General features: G+C 41.3%; 1 protein-coding gene across 3 annotated transcripts in view; it reads right to left on the bottom strand.

Moving 5' to 3' along the window:
* The window catches only part of LOC126236973 (SWI/SNF-related matrix-associated actin-dependent regulator of chromatin subfamily A-like protein 1), a 149,596-nt gene that overhangs the window by 6,091 nt on the left and 121,156 nt on the right, over nt 1-22,349 (bottom strand). For all 3 annotated transcript variants that reach the window (XM_049946690.1, XM_049946691.1, XM_049946689.1), the window contains one exon: nt 4,821-5,009. In XM_049946690.1, coding sequence (XP_049802647.1) covers nt 4,821-5,009 — 189 coding nt within the window. The remainder of the gene's footprint in view (nt 1-4,820; nt 5,010-22,349) is intronic.

Genomic DNA, 22,349 nt, shown 5'->3' with positions numbered 1-22,349 from the left:
AGACTTGGAACTTTCATAATATACAACACCTCACTGTTGTACCAAATGGGGACTACAGTAGTAAGGACAGTGTATATGGTATTGAGGAATTAGCAGTAGTACAATGTTATCAGCTCGTGGGCTGTCAACGATTATCGCTTAACTCATACTAGGGACAGACAGCAGTAATGTGCCAACAGTTATTATTGGGTCAATGTAATGTGGCTTCAAGTTTTGGAAATATTCTCAAGCAATATCATTATCTTCACATTACTAAATTGAAACTTAATTATTTAAGAATCAATAAGTTGGAGTAGTTGACATGCCCCTGCATACTGTGTTCTTTGACTTGTGATAAACAGGCATTCATATTCATATTCATATACATATAACAGCTGTTACGTGTCACTTGTAGATAGAACATTGTCGTCGTAACTGCCATCTGCGTCAGGTCTGCTGTGCAGCGAGCTACGTTAATTTAAGTATTAACTGTATTTTTCTTACTTGTCACTTCTTCTTCCGTGTGTTTTTGCTTTTAGGAAGCTTTAATTGTCGAGTGCTAGTAATAGTGTTCCATAGATTTCGTGATTGTTTTGCATACGGTCAGAGAGAGTCCCTTTAGTCAGCCATAGTGCCAGTAGTGTCAGTGTCGTCGTAACTGCCGTCTGCATCATGTCTGCTGTGCAGCGAGCTACGTTAATTTAAGTATTAACTGTATTTTTCTTACTTTTCACTTCTTCTTCCGTGTGTTTTTGCTTTTAGGAAGCTTTAAATTGTCGAGTGCTAGTAATAGTGTTCCATCGATTTTGTGTTTGTTTTGAATACAGTCAGAGTGAGTCCCTGTAGTTAGCCATAGTGCCAGTAGTGCTAGTGTTTGTTTTGAATACAGTCCAGAGACAGGTAGTGCTATTTTCATTGTTTTCTACAAGAAGTGTCTAGTAACCACAGTTTAGTCAACTATCAGCCGCCTTTAGTGAATTAGCAGTCTAGTTAAAAGTTGATTAACTCTCTACAGTAAATTGATTTCTTCGGATGGATAGGATGTGTGACTGCTGTTATGGACGCAGGAGGAGCTGGCCACTGTTCGCGAACAGCTGAACGTGTTGATGGCCGCGGTCAGCCGTCTTCAGGCTGCTGCCTCAGAGTGTAGCGACAGTGGGGAGTCTGGTGCATCGCATGGTACACCCCAGATGTTACATGCTTCACCCACTGTCCCTGCTGTCAAGACATCTTCGCGGGTACCGGGCGCGGTTGGGCCACCCTCTCCCCAAGGGGAGTGGCGGGTTCAGCGGCGTTCGTGGCACACGAGACGGAGGGTCAATGTGGAGGCTGGCTGTGTGGCATCGCCCGCTCTCCCTGTGAGTGGACATGTGGCCACTCCTTCAGCAAGGTCCGAGCAGGCACACGGGGGGAGGGGTTTATTAGTGATTGGGAGCTCCAACGTTAGGCGGGTGATGGAGCGCATTAGGGAAATAGCGGAAAGGTCGGGGAAGAAGGCCAGTGTTCACTCTGTCTGCTTGCCGAGGGATCTCATCCGAGATGTGGAGGCGGTCCTGCCGGCGGCGATAGAGAGCACTGGGTGCACCCGACTGCAAATTTTTGCTCATGTCGGCACCAATGACTCCTGCCGTCTGGGTTCAGAGGTCATCCTCAGTTCATACAGGCGGTTGGCGGAGTTGGTGAAGGCGGAAAGCCTCACTTGCGGTGTGGAATCTGAGCTAACTATTTGTAGTATTGTTCCCAGAACCGATCGCGGTCCTCTGGTTTGGAGCCGAGTGGAAGGCTTAAACCAGAGGCTCGGACAATTCTGCGGAGATCTGGGGTGCAAATTTCTCGACCTCCGCTATCGGGTGGAGAAATGTAGGGTCCTCCTGAATAGGTCAGGCGTGCACTACACGCAGGAAGCGGCGACAACGGTAGTGGAGTACGTGTGGAGTGCACGTGGGGGTGTTTTACGTTAGAGAATTCTCTCCCTAGGCCCGACAAGACACCTCCTGAGACGCGGCAAGGTAGGAGTAGGCAAAATGCAACAGGGAATAACAATATTAATGTGCTAATAGTAAACTGCAGGAGCATCTATAGAAAGGTCCCAGAACTGCTCTCTTTAATAAACGGTCACAATGCCCACATAGTACTAGGGACAGAAAGTTGGCTGAAACCAGATGTAAACAGTAATGAAATTCTAAACTCAGATTGGAATGTATACCGCAGAGACAGGCTGGACAGTGAAGGGGGAGGCGTGTTTATAGCGATACGAAGTGCAATAGTATCGAAGGAAATTGACGGAGATCCGAAATGTGAAATAATTTGGGTGAAGGTCACGGTTAAAGCAGGCTCAGACATGGTAATTGGATGTCTCTATAGGCTCCCTGGCTCAGCACCTGAAGGATAATTTGGAAAATATTTCGAGTAGATTTCCCCACCATGTTATAGTTCTGGATGGAGATTATAATTTGCCGGATATAGACTGGGAGACTCAAACGTTCATAACGGGTGGCAGGGACAAAGAATCCAGTGAAATTTTTTTAAGTGCTTTATCTGAAAACTACCTTGAGCAGTTAAACAGAGAACCGACTCATGGCAATAACATATTATACCTTCTGGTGACAAACAGACCCGAACTATTTGAATCAGTTAACGCAGAACAGGGAATCAGCGATCATAAAGCGGTTACGGCATCGATGATTTCAGCCGTAAATAGAAATATTAAAAAAGGTAGGAAGATTTTTCTGTTTAGCAAAAGTGACGAAAAGCAGATTTCAGAGTACTTGACGGCTCAACACAAAAGTTTTCTCTCAGGCACAGATAGTGTTGAGGATCAGTGGATAAAGTTCAAAACCATCGTACAATATGCATTAGAGGAGTATGTGCCAAGCAAGATCGTAAGAGATGGAAGAGAGCCACCGTGGTACAACAACCGATCTAGTAAACTGCTGAGGAAGCAAAGGAAACTTCACAGCACACAGAAACATAGCCAAAGCCTTGCAGACAGACAAAAATTATGCGAAGCGAAATTTAGTGCAAGGAGGGCTATGTGAGAGGTGTTCAACGAATTCGAAAGTAAAGTTCTATGTACTGACTAAATGTCCAGACACTCTGTGACCAAAATAGTACTGAAACGGAGGATGACAGACTAAAGGCCGAAATACTAAATGTCTTTTCCAAAGCTGTTTCAGAGAGGAAGACTGTACTGTAGTTCCTTCTCTAGATTGTCGAACAGATGACAAAATGGTAGATATCGAAATACACGACAGAGGGATAGAGAAACAATTAAAATCGCTCAAAAGAGGATAGGCTGCTGGACCTGATGGGATACCAGTTCAATTTTATACAGAGTACGCGAAGGAACTTGCCCCCCTTCTTGCAGCGGTGTACCGTAGGTCTCTAGAAGAGCGTAGCGTTCCAAAGGATTGGAAAAGGGTACAGGTCATCCCAGTTTTCAAGAAGGGATGTCGAACAGATGTGCAGAACTATAGACCTATATCTCTAACGTCGATCAGTTGTAGAATTTTGGAACATTTATTATGTTAGAGTATAATGACTTTTCTGGAGACTAGAAATCTACTCTGTAGGAATCAGCATGGTTTTCGAAAAAGATGATCGTGTGAAGCCCAGCTCACGCTATTCGTCCACGAGACTCAGAGGGCCATAGGCACGGGTTCCCAAGTAGATGCCGTGTTTCTTGACTTCCGCAAGGCATTTGATACAGTTCCCCGCAGTCGTTTAATGAACAAAGTAAGAGCATATGGACTATCAGACCAATTGTGTGATTGGATTGAAGAGTTCCTGGATAACAGAACGCAGCATGTCATTCTCAATGAAGAGAAGTCTTTCGAAGTAAGAGTGATTTCAGGTGTGCCGCATGGGAGTATCGTAGGACCGTTGCTATTCACAATATACATAAATGACCTTGTGGATGACATTGGAAGTTTACTGAGGATTTTTGCGGATGATGCTGTGGTATATCGAGAGGTTGTAACAATGGAAAATTGTACTGAAATGCAGGAGGATCTGCAGCGAATTGACGCATGGTGCAGGGAATGGCGATTGAATCTCAATGTAGACAAGTGTAATGTGCTGCGAATACATAGAAAGAAAGATCCCTTATCATTTAGCTACAATATAGCAGGTCAGCAACTGGAAGCAGTTAATTCCATAAATTATCTGGGAGTACGCATTAGGAGTGATTTAAAAAGGAATGATCATATAAAGTTGATAGTCGGTAAAGCAGATGCCAGTCTGAGATTCATTGGAAGAATCCTAAAGAAATGCAATCCGAAAACAAAGGAAGTAGGTTACAGTACACTTGTTCGCCCACTGCTTAAATACTGCTCACCAGTGTGGGATCCGTACCAGATAGGGTTGATAGAAGAGATAGAGAAGATCCAACAGAGAGCAGCGCGCTTCGTTACAGGATCATTTAGTACTCGCGAAGTGTTACGGAGATGATAGACAAACTCCAGTGGAAGACTCTGCAGGAGAGATGCTCAGTAGCTCGGTTCGAGCTTTTCTTGAAGTTTCGAGAACATACCTTCACCGAGGAGTCAAGCACTATATTGCTCCCTCCTATGTATATCTCGCGAAGAGACCATGAGGATAAAATCAGAGAGATTAGAGCCCACACAGAGGCATACTGACAATCCTTCTTTCCACAAACAATACGAGACTGGAATAGAAGGGAGAACCGATAGAGGTACTCAAGGTACCCTCCGCCACACACCGGCAGGTTGCTTGCGGAGTATGGATGTTGATGTAGATGTAGATGTTAGTTGGTTTAAAAACACACAAAAAGTTCTATGTGCAAAAGTTAGGAATTGAAAAATGTAATGTTTCATTATTACCTTCACAACAGCTGTGTCAGACTGCATGAAGCTGTCTTTACTTAAGCCAGCTTTATGGAGAACATCCAGTTTATTTTGGATCATAGGCCATAGATGATCATCTGCTGTCCCTTTAGCAATGAGGTACTGTACCAAAACACTGTCTCTCTGGCCAATTCTGTGAGCACGATCTTCAGCCTGAATTAAAATCTAGAAAGCAAAAACCAGAAAACTTTAACCCTCTGCTACACTCCAAAAACTGAAACTTCACACTTTCTGTAATAAATACTCATTATACTGTAGTTTTTATTTATGAAGTACATTACAAAACAACAAACGTAATCAATTATTGATAATATAATGTAAATGGACAGATAAAAAAATCTACTCACAAAGCGGCAGCAGGGGAACACACACACAAAAGGATTTAACTTTTACAACCTTTGGAGTCAGTGGCTCCTCTTTCTGATGGAAAAGTTGAAGGGGAAGGAAGAGGGGTGAAGGAAAAGGACTGGAGAGGTTTAGTGAAAGGGGTACTATTTAGAAAAGTCATCCACAGCCCTGGGTCAGGGGAGACTTCTGGACAGAATGAGAAGGAAAGACTGATCAGAATTTTAATTTTAGTACATCTGTACCAGTACAAGTGTTAGCATGCACCTGTTCACATTAAGTAAGTATAAAACAGTGATAATCTTTTTGCTTCAAGAACAACAAAGCTACTTGCTATGGTGTTGTATTAAACAACATTAAATATTTTACAAAGTGCAGTACACAAAGTGTTTGCTAACTTTGTATTTGCGTACGAAACGCAAGTTAAGCTGATCTCAATTTCTACTAAATCAAATATCGGAAACATTATTTGTTCAAATATTTAGAAATATAACATTTAGCTAACTCATTAGCATTTGTGTATGACATGAACAAGTTTATTCTGTGAAATAAGAAACAAAAGTTAGTTTTTTATTAAATAAATAACAAAATTCACATAATCACAATTTTTATTGAGTAACTACAGCCAAAAATCAGTGTAGATAAAAGAACACACACAAAAATAAAAAAGTAATAAACAAATAAAGATCACAATGGATAAGTTTTGAAAGAGCCACAGAACAGCAGGAAATAGTTAACAGTCTGAAGGCAGCCTGCACTTTTTTCGTTTGTATGCTATCAAGCAATCATCTGGGATGGAAATTGGATAGCCCTTCACACTGTATAAGTTCTGCTTATCACTCCAAATTTATGGAGAAGGAGCACTTGATCTTAAAACTCAAAGCTGATGTGGCAGTAGAACAAACAGAACTGGATATGTAAAGAGCCGTAGTTAGCAACAACATGGTTAATGATACAGTAGATGACTGGAACATGCCAAATCATGTAAGAGTCTGGAAGTAGTCTGCTAGCTTTAGCCTAGACATCTCCAACAGCAACACCGCTTTGGAGACAGTGGACAAAAATGTGCAGACAACCCAAGGAGTTCAAGAACACTTCAAGAAGACATGGAAAAAGTGCTAAAAAAGGCTAATAATAATCATCACAGAGTTAAACAGACTCAGAGATACTTCTGCTAGGAAGTGACCATGAAAGAAGAGTTTCCAGATTAGAACAGTTCTCCCTGGGTACATAAGACCAAGTAACTAATATTTTTAATATGTGATCTCACAAAATATGAAGACTGTGTCATTCACTGAGCAATATGGCATGTTCTGGATGAGACTAGATTCCATTAAGAAATTTGTGCACCATGACCACACAACAATCACTGCAAACAAAGGAAACTCCAGTGTAGGTCATACAAGCATTTCAATTTCAATCACAGCGGTCATTATCTTCGGTGCAAGACTAAATCCAATGGCATCATACATAATCATGCACAAAACATAACACACGGGTGTTCATAGTAAAAAACATTTCCACAACAGGTAAGATTTAAATACCCATGTCATTTAATGTAATATTCATCAAATATATGCTAATTAACTCACCTAACTGTCATTATCAAAAAACACATGTCTTCTCATTTCTAAAATCACATATCACACACAAAAATTCAGTTTTCACTGCAAACATAAATTTTTAATTACCAATCTTTTGAGAAAGATTGTCAATCAAGATTGTTCAATAAAAAAATTAGAAATGCTCATAGAATATGTACTCACCATATAGCAGAGATACTGAGTCACAGATAGACACAACAAAAAGACTGTCACTTTCCGCCAGTCAGGCCTTCATCAAAACTAGACTCTCTCTCTCTCTATCACACACACACACACACACACACACACACACACACACACACACACAGAGAGAGAGAGAGAGAGAGAGAGAGAGAGAGAGAGAGAGAGAGAGAGAGACACACTCAGGCAAACTTAACTCTCTCACACACACGGCTGCAGTTTCAGACAACTGTAGCCACACTCCAAGCAGCAGCACCAGTGCATGATGAGAGTGGCGACTGGGTGGGGGTATGGAGGAGGCTGGAGCAGGGAGGGGGAAGGATAGTAGAGTTGGGATGGCGGACAGTGAAGTGCTACAGGTTAGACGGAGGGCAGGGGAGAGGTGGGGGGAGGGGGGGGGGGGTAGCGTGTAACAACAACGGCGCTGTACTATTGTACATATAAGTAAATTTTTTTTCCATCTGATTTTTCGATAAACTAGTGTAATTGATGTTCTGATTTCATTTCTTTTTTGTTTCATGTCATTGTGTTAAGAAAACTGTTTCAATGTGAATATTAATGTTTATGTCAAATGTCAAGCAATATTGTAATAGAATTGAAATGTAACAAATGTTGAGACTGTTGTAAGATGTTTAAAATTGTAACTGTGCGTCTGGTCCAAACGTAGGCAATGTGTTAGGATATGTAGAATGCAAAACCTCCGGTGAATACCCTGTCTGTAAGGGAGCGGTAAAAGGTGGATGGCAGACGAGCGCGGGAAAATGCACGCGGGCACTGCACAGCACAACGGGCTCAGTAGTAGTTGGAGTCTGGCACTGGTTTGAACACCACCTTCTGGAGCAAGGAGGCTCTCCTGGAAGATGTAGTTTCACTGAGCCTCGGGTATGTCGTTCCAAATCCCACACAGCATGGCAAAATTCCATAGGCACTAAATGGAAAAATATTGCGACGCTAAGAAGAATTAAAGTGCCGATACATCAAGAGCCATAGCTGTGGTTGTTTGTGTGCTCTGTGCCTCGCCATCTCGCCGCCCGCCAACCACCGCATCGATACAAGCAGGTTGAAACTTTTAGTACTGTATTCGTATGGACCAGAGAGTGAACTATTCAATAACAACCTAAATTTTACCAGAACTTTCCCATCATTTAGTTATCCTCACAACTAACCTAGACAGGGTCCTTTCCTAATGTTGTGCACTCTGAGTGTCCCAAAATGAAAAATTAAATTTTGTGTTAATAATAATTACTTGCAGACCTAACTATGTTAGAATGGTGTTTAAAGGATTGTTTTGTTAATGAACCAGTAAATGAATAACGAAGGTCTAACGAAGTTGAAAGATAACTTTAATATTGATATAGTAATGAAGTTTAATTATTTCGAGACAGATATAAGGGTATTTAAATGAGTAGTAAATAAGATAAAAAGAGTAGTAACTCATATACTGGAAATCTTGAACGCATAATAATTTCAGTAATCAAATTTTTTTTATACAGTTTCAGCCCCCCTCCACCCCCCCCCCCCCCTTTTATTCATTTGAATTCTGAAGTTCTCTAAATTGGTTTGACCAGCAAAAGTTAAAGTCAATATAAAAGCCAAAATTTATCAGTGTTTTATCTTTATCAAAATTGACATTTTGTGTGTGGCTCGAAAATGCTATTTCTAGGGTAACCTATGCCCAATTTTAATCAGATCAATAGACAGGAAGTTCTGTAGTATACATTATAGTGTAGTGTTATGTATTCATGGTTTTTCCATATCAGTACAGAACGTGAAACTATCAGTTCAATAGATTTTCTGGTTCTAAAATTCTACTATATTATGCAGTGTTACTACTTGTTGTTTTGCATGAATATATACCAACTTGTACAGGGAAGAAACTCAGTTAATGCCTAATTAGGCTGGCGACCGTATTATTATTAAATAGGTAGCATCTTCTGGTTTGCTTTTGGTCCATCCTGATGTGTAATTGCATTTCGAGCTTACTTGACGGATCATTGTTATTACAGAGTGGGTGTAAGTCTGATTTGCCACCATTCAGCTACACGCGGTCGATATCTATACGAAAATACCTTCTCATAAAGTGAACTCTGCTCACTGACCATAGTACAGGCTTTAACGAGTATTGTGTGCCCCACGCGCACGTTACAAGCGGAACAGGAGAGAAGTAAAAAGACTGGATCCGATGGTGGAATGAGGGCTGTGTAATGCTGGAATGGGAATAGGAATGGGGTTGGAAGGGTGAGGACAATGATTAATGAAGGTTGAGGCCAGGAGTTTTATGAGTATGTAGGATGTATTGCAGGGAAAGTTCCCACTTGCACAATTCAGAAAAGCTGGTGTTGGTGGGAAGGGTCCATATGGCACAGGCTGTGAAGCGGTCCTTGAAATGGAGGATGTCATGTCTGGCAGCGTGTCCAGCAATAGGGTGGTTCACTTGTTTTTTGGCCACCATTTGTCAGTGGCCATTCATGAGGGCAGGCAGCTCATTGGTTGTCATGCCTACATAGAATGCAGCACAGTGGTTGCAGCTTAGCTTGTAGGTCACATGACTGGTGTCATAGGTAGCCCTGTCTTTGATGGGATAGGTGATGTTTGTGACCGGACCAGAGTAGGTGGCAGTGGGAGGATGTATGGGACAGGTCTTGCATCTAGGTCTATTACAGGGGTACGAGCCATGAGGTAAGGGGTTGGGAGCAGGGGTTGTGTAGGGATGGATGAGTATATTGTGTAGGTTCGGTGGATGGCAGAATGCAACTGTGGGAGGTTCAAATGGCTCTAAGCACTCTGGGACTTAACATCTGTCATCAGTACCCTAGACTCAGAACTACTTAAACCTAACTAACCTAAGGATATCACACACATCCATGTCCGAGGCTGGATTTGAGCCTGCGACCGTAGCAGCAGCGCGGTTCCGGACTGAAGCGCCTAGAACCACTTGGCCACAGAGGCCGGCTACTGTGGGAGGGGTGGGAAGGATAGTGGGCAGGACATTTCTCATTTCAGGGCATTATGAGAGGTAGTCAAAACTCTGGCAGAGAATGTAATTCACTTGCACCTGTCCTAGGTGGTAATGAGTTATGATGGGAATGCTCCTCTGTGGCCAGACGGGTACTTTGGGAGGTGGTGGGAGACAGGAAAGATAAGGCGCAGGAGATTTGTTTTTGTGCAAGGTTTCAGTGACACCTTTGGTATAATTCGAGAGGGTCCGCTCGTCACTGCAGATGTGACAACCATGGGTGGCTAGATTGTATAGAAGGGACTTCTTGATATTGAACTGATGGCAGATGTCGAAGTAGAGGTATTGCTGGTGGTTGGTGGGTTTGATAAGGGCAGAGGTACTTATGTAGCCATCTTTGAGGTGGAGGTCAACATTTAGGACTAGGGCCAAGTGAAGCAAATGGGGGAGAAGTTGTTGAGGTTCTGGAGGAATGTGGATAGGGTTGTCCTCACCCTCAATCCAAATCACAAAAATGTCATCAATGAATCTGAACTGGGTGAGGGGTTTAGGATTCTGGGTGTTTAGGAAGGATTCCTCTAGATGGCCCATGAATAGGTTGGCACAGGATGGTGTCATGCAGGTGCCGATAGCCGTACCCCAGATTTGTTTGTAGGTAATGAAGGCATTACCTACAAACCAATCTGGGGTGTCATAACAGGTGATAAATCTTATGTCAAAAGGTTATGACCCTGAAACAAAGCAGCAATCATCATAATGGAAAATGCCATCTTCTCCTACACCGAAAAAAGCTCAACAAGTTCGCAGCAACGTGAAGTCAATGCTGATCATTTTTTTCGACATTTGGGGGAATAGTTCACAAGGAGTTTGTTCCACTTGGCCAGATTGCCAATAGGCAGTGTTGCTGTGAGGTTTTGGGGTGACTGAGGGAAAATGTTTGGTGCAAATGGCCAGAGTTATGGAAAAAGAAAGACTGGTTGGTGCACCATGACAACGCAACCACACAAACCTTGCTCGTTGTGAAGGAATTCCTGGCCAAGAACAACATGGCTATGGTCCCCCACCCTCCCTACACACCACACCTAGCGCCCTACGATTTCTATCTGTTCCCGAAGATAAAAATCACATTGAAAGGGCAATGTCTTGACTCAACTGAAGACATCCAAGTAAAATCATAAGGGGTCCTGAACACCCTTCACACTGCAAACTTCCAGGAGTGCTTCCAAAAATGGGAACAATCCTGGGATTGTTGCATACATGCCCACGGTGACTACTTTGAAGGGGACAGGAGACATTATGAAGGAAGTATAGTTTTATAATTTTTACATTGAAATTCTCTGATAATCTGGCTAACACCTTGTATGCCGGTGCATAAGTCTATTACAGGTAACTAACAAACACCAAGCAAGAAACTGAAAATCCTCTGATATTCAAAAACAAAATATTCCTACAATTTATGAGAATATTTGGATTTAGTGAAGTGTATTCCTCATAACTCTGATATTTAATGCAAACGGATCTTGATTTTGTCAGTATACAGACAACTGATAGTGGTCTGTGTAGGTACATAAGTTCTTCGGAACTGCAGATGAGTAGTAAAAGAAAAGGATCAGTGGCTATTTTTGAAGTAGCAGTTTTTATCCTAATATACAAGGATGAATCAAATGAAAGCCTTAAATATTTTTTTTAAATATTATTTATTGTGCAGAAGTGGTAGAAAGCTGTATCACTTTTCAACATAATCTACCCCACGCTCAATGCAAGTCCTCCAGCGCTTACAAAGTGCATAAATTCCTTTAGAAAAAAATTCTTTTAGTAGTTCGCACAACCACTCATGCACCGCGTGGCGTACCTCTTCATCAGAACAGAACTTCTTTCCTGCCATTGTGTCTTTGAGTGGTCCAAACATATGGAAATCACTTGGGGGCAAGGTCTGGTGAGTATGGTTGATGAGGAAAACACTCAAAATGCAGGTCTGTGATCGTTGCAACTGTTGTACAGGCAGTGTGGGGCTTTGCATTGTCATGTTGCAAAAGGACACTTGACAGAAATCCACATTGCTTTGATTTCATTGCAGGCCGCAGATGATTTTTTAGGAGATCTGTGTATGATGCACTGGTGACAGTGGTCCCTATAAGCATGTAATGCTCCAAAATGACGCCTTTTTTGTCCCAAAAGAAAGTCAGCATAACCTTCCTTGCTGATGGTTCTGTTCGAAACTTCTTTGGTTTATTTCCGGTTGGTGGAAGTGAACCCAGGTTTCGTCCCCAGTAACAATTCTTCTCGTTCAAAGTGCTGAAGAAGTTCTTCACAAGCAACAACAAGTCATTCTCTCATTTCAGGAGTCAGCTGCTGTGGCACCCATCTTGCAAACACTTTGTGAAACTGAGCACATCATGCACAATGTGGTGTGCTGACCCATGACTAATCTGTAAACATGCTGCAATGTCATTCAGTGTCACTCGGCAGTTTTCCTTCACTATGGCTTCAACTTCTGCAATGTTCTGTGGAGTCACAACCATTGTGCCTCACCTGGACGAGGAGCATCTTCCACTGAAATCACACAAGTTCTGAACTTCCTACTCCATTCGTAGACTTGCTGCTGTGACAAACATGCATCACCGTGCTGAACCTTTATTCGTCGATGAATTTCAATAGGTTTCACACCTTCACTACGCAAAAACCGAATAACAGAACGCTGTTCTTGCATGGTGCAAGTCGCAAGTGGGGCGATCATCTTTATACTGACACTGCGACGGTATGTGTGCATCTGCACTATGCTGCCACCTACAGGCTTTCTGCCTGCTGTTTGTAGCACGCTTACCAACTTACAGGGTAACGGTGCAAAATTTTGATTTGTTATTACAAATTTAAGGTTTTCATTTGACTCACCCTCATACTTAAACACATATAAAGTAATTCACATAACTGTCATTAGGGACATAATGTGTGAATGAAAAAATGTAATTTTCACTGTAGTGGAATTGTAATTATCACTACAGTGGAAATGCAATGGAAGTGGACAGGATACGTTCCCAGGCAAGTAGATAGCAGATAGATTAACAAAGTTCTTTGCTGGTTTTCAAGAGGTGCAAAAAGGCCATAATGATGACCAAATGTAAGACAGGTACACAGCATCAGATGACATGGATGAGCAACATTAATACTTTTAGTGGAAGAGTTGCAACACAAGACAGTCATAAAAGATGCTGAAAATTAATATCTTAAAATCAAATTTTTGTATCTTCTTAAGCAATGTGTAATTATTTTTGCTACTGGTGGCAACAGAAGCTACTGGCCATTACAGCTGTTAAATAAGAAGAAAAATTCTACAATACAAAATGTCAAAAATTATTAAAAAATTGCAGTTTCAAGTATTTATGAAACTCTTACACCATGACTAAAATTCGTATGTCAAATTCGTGTGTGTGTGTGTGTGTGTTTTGCGGGGCACATTTGTAAAAAGTAAACAATTGTAATAAACTTTTTAAGGAGGGACTATTGTGATACAAAAACATGAGTATTTGTTCATGTAACACTCATTCTAAATCAGGCTGATCGAAACTGTGCCCCTGGGGCACTAGTGCCTGCGATTGCCCAAGGCCACTGCCCTGGGCAAATTCGTATGTTGTTACAGTGGCCAAGCCGTGTCGCTTAACTGACCATGCAGTCCGCCCACAGCACCCCACCAAGCCGCTGCATGCACGCTTCATACAGTAGACAGATTGCCATGCCAGCAGCAGTCAAAAGCATTGATATGCCACAAAGCCGTTTGTCAAAAGATGTAAGGCTACAGTGGATTGAGAAAAATGGTCAACAGCAGCAGACAAATGAAAAGAGGTGGAGCGGCGCGTCCGCACTATTTAAGCCCGAATGGGAAATTAATTTCTTTTGTACTGCTGACAAAGATCAGTTCGAAAATTTGTCACAAGAGGAACACCAGTGTAAGCTTGAAGAACTGAAAGAAAATTTCGAGCAGCTTTACAGTGAAGTCAGGCAACAGCAGCCGGCCAAGACAGTCACAACAACAGGGAAGTAACTGATTTTGTTACTTTTACGAGTTCCTAAGCTTTAAGTATTTAGTTTCTTGAGTTTCTGTGTGTTAATTATAATATCTAATAGCCACAGTTCTCACAGTTTCATGTGTGTTAGAAAGTAAACCGATTTTGTCTCAGTTCCGAATCAGGGGCGAATTATTTAGTTTCACCTGAGAGCTTCGGTAGTTAGGTTTTTGAATCTCTGTGTATTAATCTAATTTATTAGACACAGTTCCTGCATTTTCGTCAGTGTCTACAGTAGAGTTCTGCAGCATGTGCCGATAGTCCGCTTATCTGGGTAGTTTAGTTTTCCACAATCTTTAGTATGGGTAGGGATGGTGGTTGCTGTGTACAGATGCGAGCCGAGTTGGTGACATTTTGCTTTCAGCTCCAGGCTGTGATGGCTTTGGTTACACAGCTTGAGGCTGCAGTGGATGGACACCACTGTTGTGGGCCGGCTGTGGGTATCCAATGGATGTTCTGCACATCCAAGTCCTCTAATTGGTCCTCACAGTGGCCAGCCCAGTTACTGCTTGCACTGCGCTTGGCCCCTCACCTGCAGTTGAGTGGGAGGTCGCCCTGGATGGTAGCAGGTGGTGAAAGACTTCCCAGGCAGCCGCACCATGTCCAGTTTGTCTGACAAACAGATTACAGGTGCTGTCTGTGGCTGACACTGTCGCTGAGCCAGATGCCGTTGCCTGTCCTGTTTCAGAGGAAACCTCTTAGCCCTTAAGATACGGACAATCACAGAGGGTGGGATTATTGGTAGTTGGTAGCTCCAAAGCACAAGGCACATTATTGGACCCCTTTAGGACATGGCTGCCAAGAAGGGGAAAAAAACCAATGTGCCTTCCGTGTACACACCGTGTGGAGACATTCCAGACATGGAACGGGTCATCTCAGATGGCATGAAGAGCACAGGGTGCAGCCAACTGCAGATGGTGGCTCACATCAGTACCAATAATGTGTGTCACTTTGGGTCAGAAGAGATTCTCTCTAGTTTCGAGTGGCTAACAGAAATGGTAAAGGCTGTCAGTCTTGCTTGTGAGATGAAAGCATAGGTGACCATTTGCAGCATAGTCGACAGGACCGATTGCGGATCTCTGGTACAGAGCTGAGTGGAGGGTCTGAATCAGAGGCCCAGATGGTTCTGTGACCATGTAGGCTGCAGGTTCCTTGACTTGTGCCAAAAGGTGGTTGAGTTTCAGGTTCTGCTGAATAGGTCAGGAGTACACTATATGCAGGAGGCGGCTACTCGGGTAGCAGGGGCTGTGTGGCATGGACTGGGCAGTTTTTTAGGCTGGAGGATCTCGGGAAAAAACAAAAAGAGCTTCAGTCACAAAGAATGTAGATACAGGACCCATTGGTATAAAGTTGCATATTGCCGTAGCTGTGTTGGGAAAGTACCAGAGCTCCAAGCGCTAATAGAAAGCATTGATGCTCAAGTAGTTACAGGCACTGAAAGCTGACCTAAGCCGGAGACAAGCTCAGCTGAAATTTTTGCCAAGAACCTAATGGTGTTCTGAAAAGATAGGCTAAACACGGTTGGCGGTGGTGTGTTTGTTGCTATTAGAAGTAGTTTATCTTGTCACAAAATTGAAGCAGATAGTTCCCGTGAGTTAATAAGGGCAGAGGTCATTGTTGGCAACCAGAATAAAATAATAACTGGATCCTTTTACCGACCTCCCAATTCAGATGATACAATTACTGAAAGATTCAAAGAAAACTTGAGTTTGATTTCAAACACGTACTGACTCCTAGGATCATAGTTAGTGGTGACTTCAATTTACCCTTGATATGTTGGCGAAAAAACATGTTTAATTCTGGAGATACGCATAAAACATCATCTGGAATTGTGCTAAATACATTCTCTGAAAATTATTTCAAGCAGTTAGTTCAAGAGCCCATGCAAATAGTAAATGGTTGTGAAAACACACTTGAATTCTTAGCAACAAATAATCCTAAGTTAGTGATGAGCATCAAAAGGGATACAGTGATTAGTGAACACAGGGTTGTCGTAGCAAGATTGAATATTGTAACCCCCAAATCCTCCAAAAATAAAAGAAAAATATACCTATTCAAAAAAGTAGATAAAAATTCACTTGACGTCTTCCTGAGAGACACACTCCACTCCTTCCAAATTAACAGTATAAGTGTAGACCAGATGTAGCTTGAATTCGAAGAAATAGTATCAGCAGCAATTGAGAGATTTACACCAAATAAATTAACAAATACTGGAGCTGATCTTCCTTGCTACACAAAACGGGACAGAACACTATTGCAGATACAACAAAACAAACATACCAAATTTCAACAGATGCAAAATCCCCAAGACTGGCAATCTTTTACAGACGCTCGAAATTTAGTGCTTATAATAGTTTTCACAACAAAACTTTGTCTCAAAACCTGGCAGAAAATCCAAAGAGATTCTGGTCATATATGAAGTATGCTAGTGGCAAGACACAATCAATGTCTTCTCTGCGTGATAGCAATGGGGATACTATCGAAGAAAGTGCAGCCAAAGCAGAGCTACTAAACACAGCCTTCCAAAATGCCTTCACAAAAGAAGACAAAGTAAATATTCCAGAATTCGAATCAAGAACAGCTGTCAACATGAGTAACATAGAAGTAAATATCCTCGGATTAGTGAAGTAACTTAAATCACTTAATAAAAGCAAGTCTTCTGGTCCAGACTATACACCAATTAGGTTACTTACTTAACCATCACTCAACAAAAGATCCGTACCCAAAGACTGGAAAGTTGCACAGGTCACGCCAATACTCAAGAAAGGTGGCGGCGGTGGTGGTGGTGGTGGTGGTGGTAGTCCATATCATTAATGGCTGAAAGCAAGGGGAAACTACAGCCATAATTTTTCCCGAGGGCATGCAGCTTTACTGTATTGTTAAATGATGATGGCGTCCTCTTGAGTAAAATATTCCGGAGGTAAAATAGTCCCCAATTCGGATCTCCGAGCGGGGACTACTCAGGAGGACGTTGTTATCAGGAGAAAGAAAACTGGTGTTCTACGGATCAGAGCGTGGAATGTCAGATCCCTTAATCGGGCAGGTAGGTTACAAAATTTAAAAAGGGAAATGAATAGGTTAAAGTTAGATAGAGTGGGAATTAGTCAAGTTCGGTGGCAGGAGAAACGAGACTTCTGGTCAGGTGAATACAGGGCTTTAAATACAAAACCAAATACGCATAATGCAGAGTAGGTTTAATAACGAATAAAAAGAATAGGAGTGCAGGTAAGTTAGTATAAACTGCTTAGTGAATGCATTATTGTGGCCAAGATAGATACGAAGCACACGCCTACTACAGTAATACAAGTTTATATGCCAACGAGCTCCGCAGATGACAAAGAGATTGATGAAACGTATAATGAGATAAAATAAATTATTCAGATAGTGAAGGGAGACGAAAATTTAATAGTCATGGGTGACTGGAACTCGATAGTAGGAAAAGGAACAGAAGGAAACATAGTAGGTGAATATGGAATGGGACTAAGGAACGAAAGAGGAAGCTGCCTGGTAGAATTTTGCACAGAGCATAACTTACTCATAGCTAACACTTGGTTCAATAATCATAAAACAAGTTTGTATACATGGAAGAAGCCTGGAGATACTGGAAGGTCTCAGATAGATTATAAATGGTAAGACAGAAATTCAGGAACCAGGTTTTAAATTGTAAGACATTTCCAGGGGCAGATGTGGACTCTGACCACAATCTATTGGTTATGAACTGTAGATTAAAACTGAAGAAACTGCACAAAGGTGGGAATTTGAGGAGATGGGACCTGGATAAACTGAAAGAACCAGAGGTTGTAGAGAGCTTCAGGGAGAGCATTAGGGAACGATTGACAAGAATGGGGGAAAGAAATACAGTAGAAAAAGAATGGGTAACTTTGAGAGATGAAATAGTGAAGGTAGCAGAGGATCAAGTAGGTAAAAAGACGAGGGCTAATAGAAATCCTTGGGTAACAGTAGAGATATTGAATTTAATTGATGAAAGGAGAAAATATAAACATGCAGTAAATGAAGCAGGCAAAAAGGAATACAAACGTCTCAAAAATGAGATTGACAGGAAGTGCAAAATAGCTAAGCAGGGATGGCTAGAGGACAAATGTAAGGATGTAGAGGTGCATATCACTAGGGGGTAAGATAGATACTGCCTACAGGAAAATTAAAGAGACCTTTGGGGAAAAGAGAACCACTTGCTTGAATGTCAAGAGCTCAGATGGAAACCCAGTTCTAAGCAAAGAAGGGAAAGCAGAAAGATGGAAGGAGTATATAGAGGCTCTATACAAGGGCGACGTTCTTGAGGACAATATTATAGAAATGGAAGAGAATGTAGATGAAGATGAAATAGGAGATATGATACTGCTTGAAGAGTTTGACAGAGCACTGAAAGACCTAAGCTGAAACAAGGCCCCGGGAGTAGACAACATTCCATTAGAACTAATGACAGCCTTGGGAGAGCCAGGCCTAACAAAACTCTACCATCTGGTGAGCAAGATGTATGAGACAGGCAAAATACCCTCAGACGTCAAGAAGAATATAATAATCCCAATCCCAAAGAAAGCAGGTGCTGACAGATGTGAAAATTACCAAATCAGTTTAATAAGCCATGGCTGCAAAATACTCACACGAATTCTTTACAGACGAATGGAAAAACTGGTAGAAGCTGACCTCAGGGATGATCAGTTTGGATTCCGTAGAAATGTTGGTACATGTGAGGCAGTACTGACCCTACAACTTATCTTAGAAAATAGATTAAGGAATGGCAAACCTACATATGTAGCATTTGTAGATTTAGAGAAAGTTTTTGACAATGTTGACTGGAATACTCTCTTTCAAATTCTAAAGGTGGCAGGGGTAAAATTTACAGGGAGTGAAATGCTATGTACAATTTGTACAGAAACCAGATGGCAGTTATAAGAGTCGAGGTGTATGAAGTGGTTGGGAAGGGAGTGAGACAGGGTTGTAGCCTATCCCCGATGTTATTCAATCTGTATATTGAGCAAGCAGTAAAGGAAACAAAATAAAAATTGAGAGTAGGTATTAAAATCCATGGAGAAGAAATAAAAACTTTGAGGTTCGCCGATGACATTGTAATTCTGTCAGAGACAGCAAAGGACTTGGAAGAGCAGTTGAACGGAATGGACAGTGTCTTGAAAGGAGGATATAAGATGAACATCAACAAAAGCAAAATGAGGATAATGGAATGTAGTCGAATTAAATCGGGTGATGCTGCGGGAATTATATTAGGAAATGAGACACTTAAAGTAGTAAATGAGTTTTGCTATTTGGAGAGCAAAATAACTGATGATGGTCGAAGTAGAGAGGATATAAAATGTAGACTGGCCATGGCAAGGAAAGCGTTTCTGAAGAGGAGAAATTTGTTAACATCGAGTATAGATTTAAGTATCAGGAAGTCGTTTCTGAAAGTATTTGTATGGAGTGTAGCCATGTATGGAAATGAAATGTGGACAATAAATCGTTTAGACAAGAAGAGAATAGAAGCTTTCGATATGTGGTGCTACAGAAGAATGCTGAAGATTAGATGGGTAGATCACATAATTAACGAGGAGGTATTGAATAGAATCGGAGAGAAGAGAAATTTGTAGCACAACTTGACTAGAAGAAGGGATAGGTTGGTAGGGCATATTCTGAGGCACCAAGGGATCACCAATTTAGTATTGGAGGGCAGTGTGGAGGGTAAAAATCGTAGAGGGAGACCAAGAGATGAATACGCTAAACAGATTCAGAAGGATGTAGGTTGCAGTAGGTACTGGGAGATGAAGAAGCTTGCGCAGGATATAGTAGCATGGAGAGCTGCATCAACCCAGTCTCTGGACTGAAGACCACAACATCAACATCATTAACATTGATATGCAGCAGGATTTTGGAACATATATTGTTTTATAACATTATGAATTACCTCAAAGAAAGTGGTCTGTTGACACACAGTCAACATGGATTTAGGAAACACAACTAGCTCTTTACTCACATGAAGTACTGCGTGTTATTGACAAGGAATTTCAGATTGATTCTGTATTTCTGGATTTCCGGAAGGCTTTCGACGCTGTACCACGCAAATGGCTTGTAGTGAAATTGCGTATGAAATATCATCTCAGTTATGTGCCTGGATTCATGATTTCCTGTCAGAGAGGTCACAGTTTGTACTAACTGACAGAAAGTCATTGAGTAAAACAGAATGATTTCTGGTGTTCCCCAAGGTAGTGCTACAAGTCCTCTGCTTTTCCTTATCTATACAAACAATTTGGGAGACAAGCTGAGAACCCGTTTTAGGTTGTCTGCAGATGATGCTGCCATTTATCATCTAGTAAAGTCATCAGAAGATCAAAACAAATTGCAAAACTATTTAGAAAAGATATCTGTATGGAGCGAAAATTGGCAATTGACCCTAAATAATGAAAAGCATGAGGTCATCCACATGAGTGCTAAAAGGAATCCGTTAAACTTCAGTTACACGATAAATCCGTGAAATCTAAAGGCTGTAAATTCAACTAGATACCTAGGAATTACAATTACAAACAACTTAAATTGGAAGGAACACATAGAAAATGTTGTGGAGAAGGTTAATCATAGACTGCATTATATGGCAGGACACTTGGAAAATTTATTAGGTTGACTAAGGGGCTGTTTACACTATGCTTGTCTGTCTTCTTTTAGAATACTGCTGCGCGGTGTGCGTCCTTACCAGATAGGATTGACAGAGACATCGAAAAAGTCCAAAGAAGGGCAGCACATTTTGTATTATCGCGAATAAGTGAGAGAGACCGTCACTGAAATGATACAGGATTTGGTGTGGACATAATTAAAACAAAGGTATTTTTCGTAGCAGTGGAATCTTCTCACGAAATTCCAGTCACCAACTTTCTCCTCCGAATGCGAAAATATTTTGTTTATACCAACCTACATACGGAGAAATTATCACCATGATAAAATAATGCAAATCAGAGCTCGTACGGGAAGATACAGATGTTTGTTCTTTTCGCGCGCTATAGGAGTTTGGAATAATAGAGAATTGTGAAGGTGGTTCGATGAACTCTCCACCAGGCACTTAAATGTGGTTTTCAGAGTATCCATGCAGATGTAGATGTGTTTCCTACCATATGACTCTTTATTATTTATAATGATGATAAATAACACTATATTTTATAATCAGGTATGACACTTAGCAATGTGCCAGTTATTGAAAATGGAGGTTATCAGCAACAAGAAACGTTTCTTTCCGGTTAATTTTTATATTTGGGTTGCGTTAAATCATCATGTCATTTTCTAAAAAGCCATCACAAACGCTCACTTGGACAGCAATGTGTCATTAAGAGTCATTCTTTGTTTTTGCGTATTTGTGTTTTGATGGGTGGGAAAACATATGTTTTAGTTTGATCTACATTTTCAATTAATTAAAATGTAAATATTCCAATAGATCAAAATTTATTTTGCAACCACATTTTGCTGTCCTTACTAGCGTCTATGAATGCTTTTCAGAGGAACTGGGGGAAAACGCACCTAAAACCAACCTTTTTTGTTAGTTTTTTTATTGGGGTTTCACTGAATGAAACAATTAATTGTTAAAATTAAAATTGTCACTGAGAATTGCAAAAGCAGGGAACCATTTGCGGCTGTGAATCTCATCAAGGATTGCCTTGTCTACTTGGTGGCTTGTATTTGTTCAGCAGACCTCACGGAAAAAATTGAAAAAATAGCTCTTTCATCTCAAATTGTTGCTCATTGAGTCGAAGATGTGGCCTCAGATATGGAGCAGCAAACTTCGTTTCATTTTCTATCACTCTTGACGAGTCCACAGATGTTGCGGGCATATCTTCAGCTGGCCATATTCATTCGAGGTGTCAATGACAATCTGTATGTCACAGAAGGATTTCTCAACCTTATACCCCTAAAAGACACAACCGCAGGTTTTGGCATTTTTCTAGCCGTGGAAAACTTGTTCGAGTTATTGGGTTTCAAATGGGAACACCTGATCAGTGTAACAATGGATGGAGCCCCTGCACTACAAGGGATACGCTCTGGAATCCTGTGTTACATCAGGTCAAAAATGGCTGATGTTGGCTGTTCCTTATTCGCAAGCAGTCCATTGTCTTGTAGACCAGGAGGCACTTTGTGCAAAGATTGTCAACACAAAAAATGTTAAAAACATAGTTGTTCAAACGGTATCTTTGTTCGCATGGACTCACACATTGCCAATTTAAAGAATTTCTGGCTGATATCGAAACAGAATACCCAGGCATTAAGATTGCTGAGCAGAGGGAAGGTGCTTCATCAGTTTTGCTCCTTGATGGACGAAATCAGCACCCTTTGCCAATGAAAGGACGTCCAGAAGAATTACTTCGTG

Source organism: Schistocerca nitens, chromosome 2 (assembly GCF_023898315.1).
Source record: "Schistocerca nitens isolate TAMUIC-IGC-003100 chromosome 2, iqSchNite1.1, whole genome shotgun sequence".
Taxonomy (NCBI): Eukaryota; Metazoa; Arthropoda; class Insecta; order Orthoptera; family Acrididae; genus Schistocerca; species Schistocerca nitens.
This window is presented reverse-complemented; position numbering and strand designations above follow the sequence as displayed.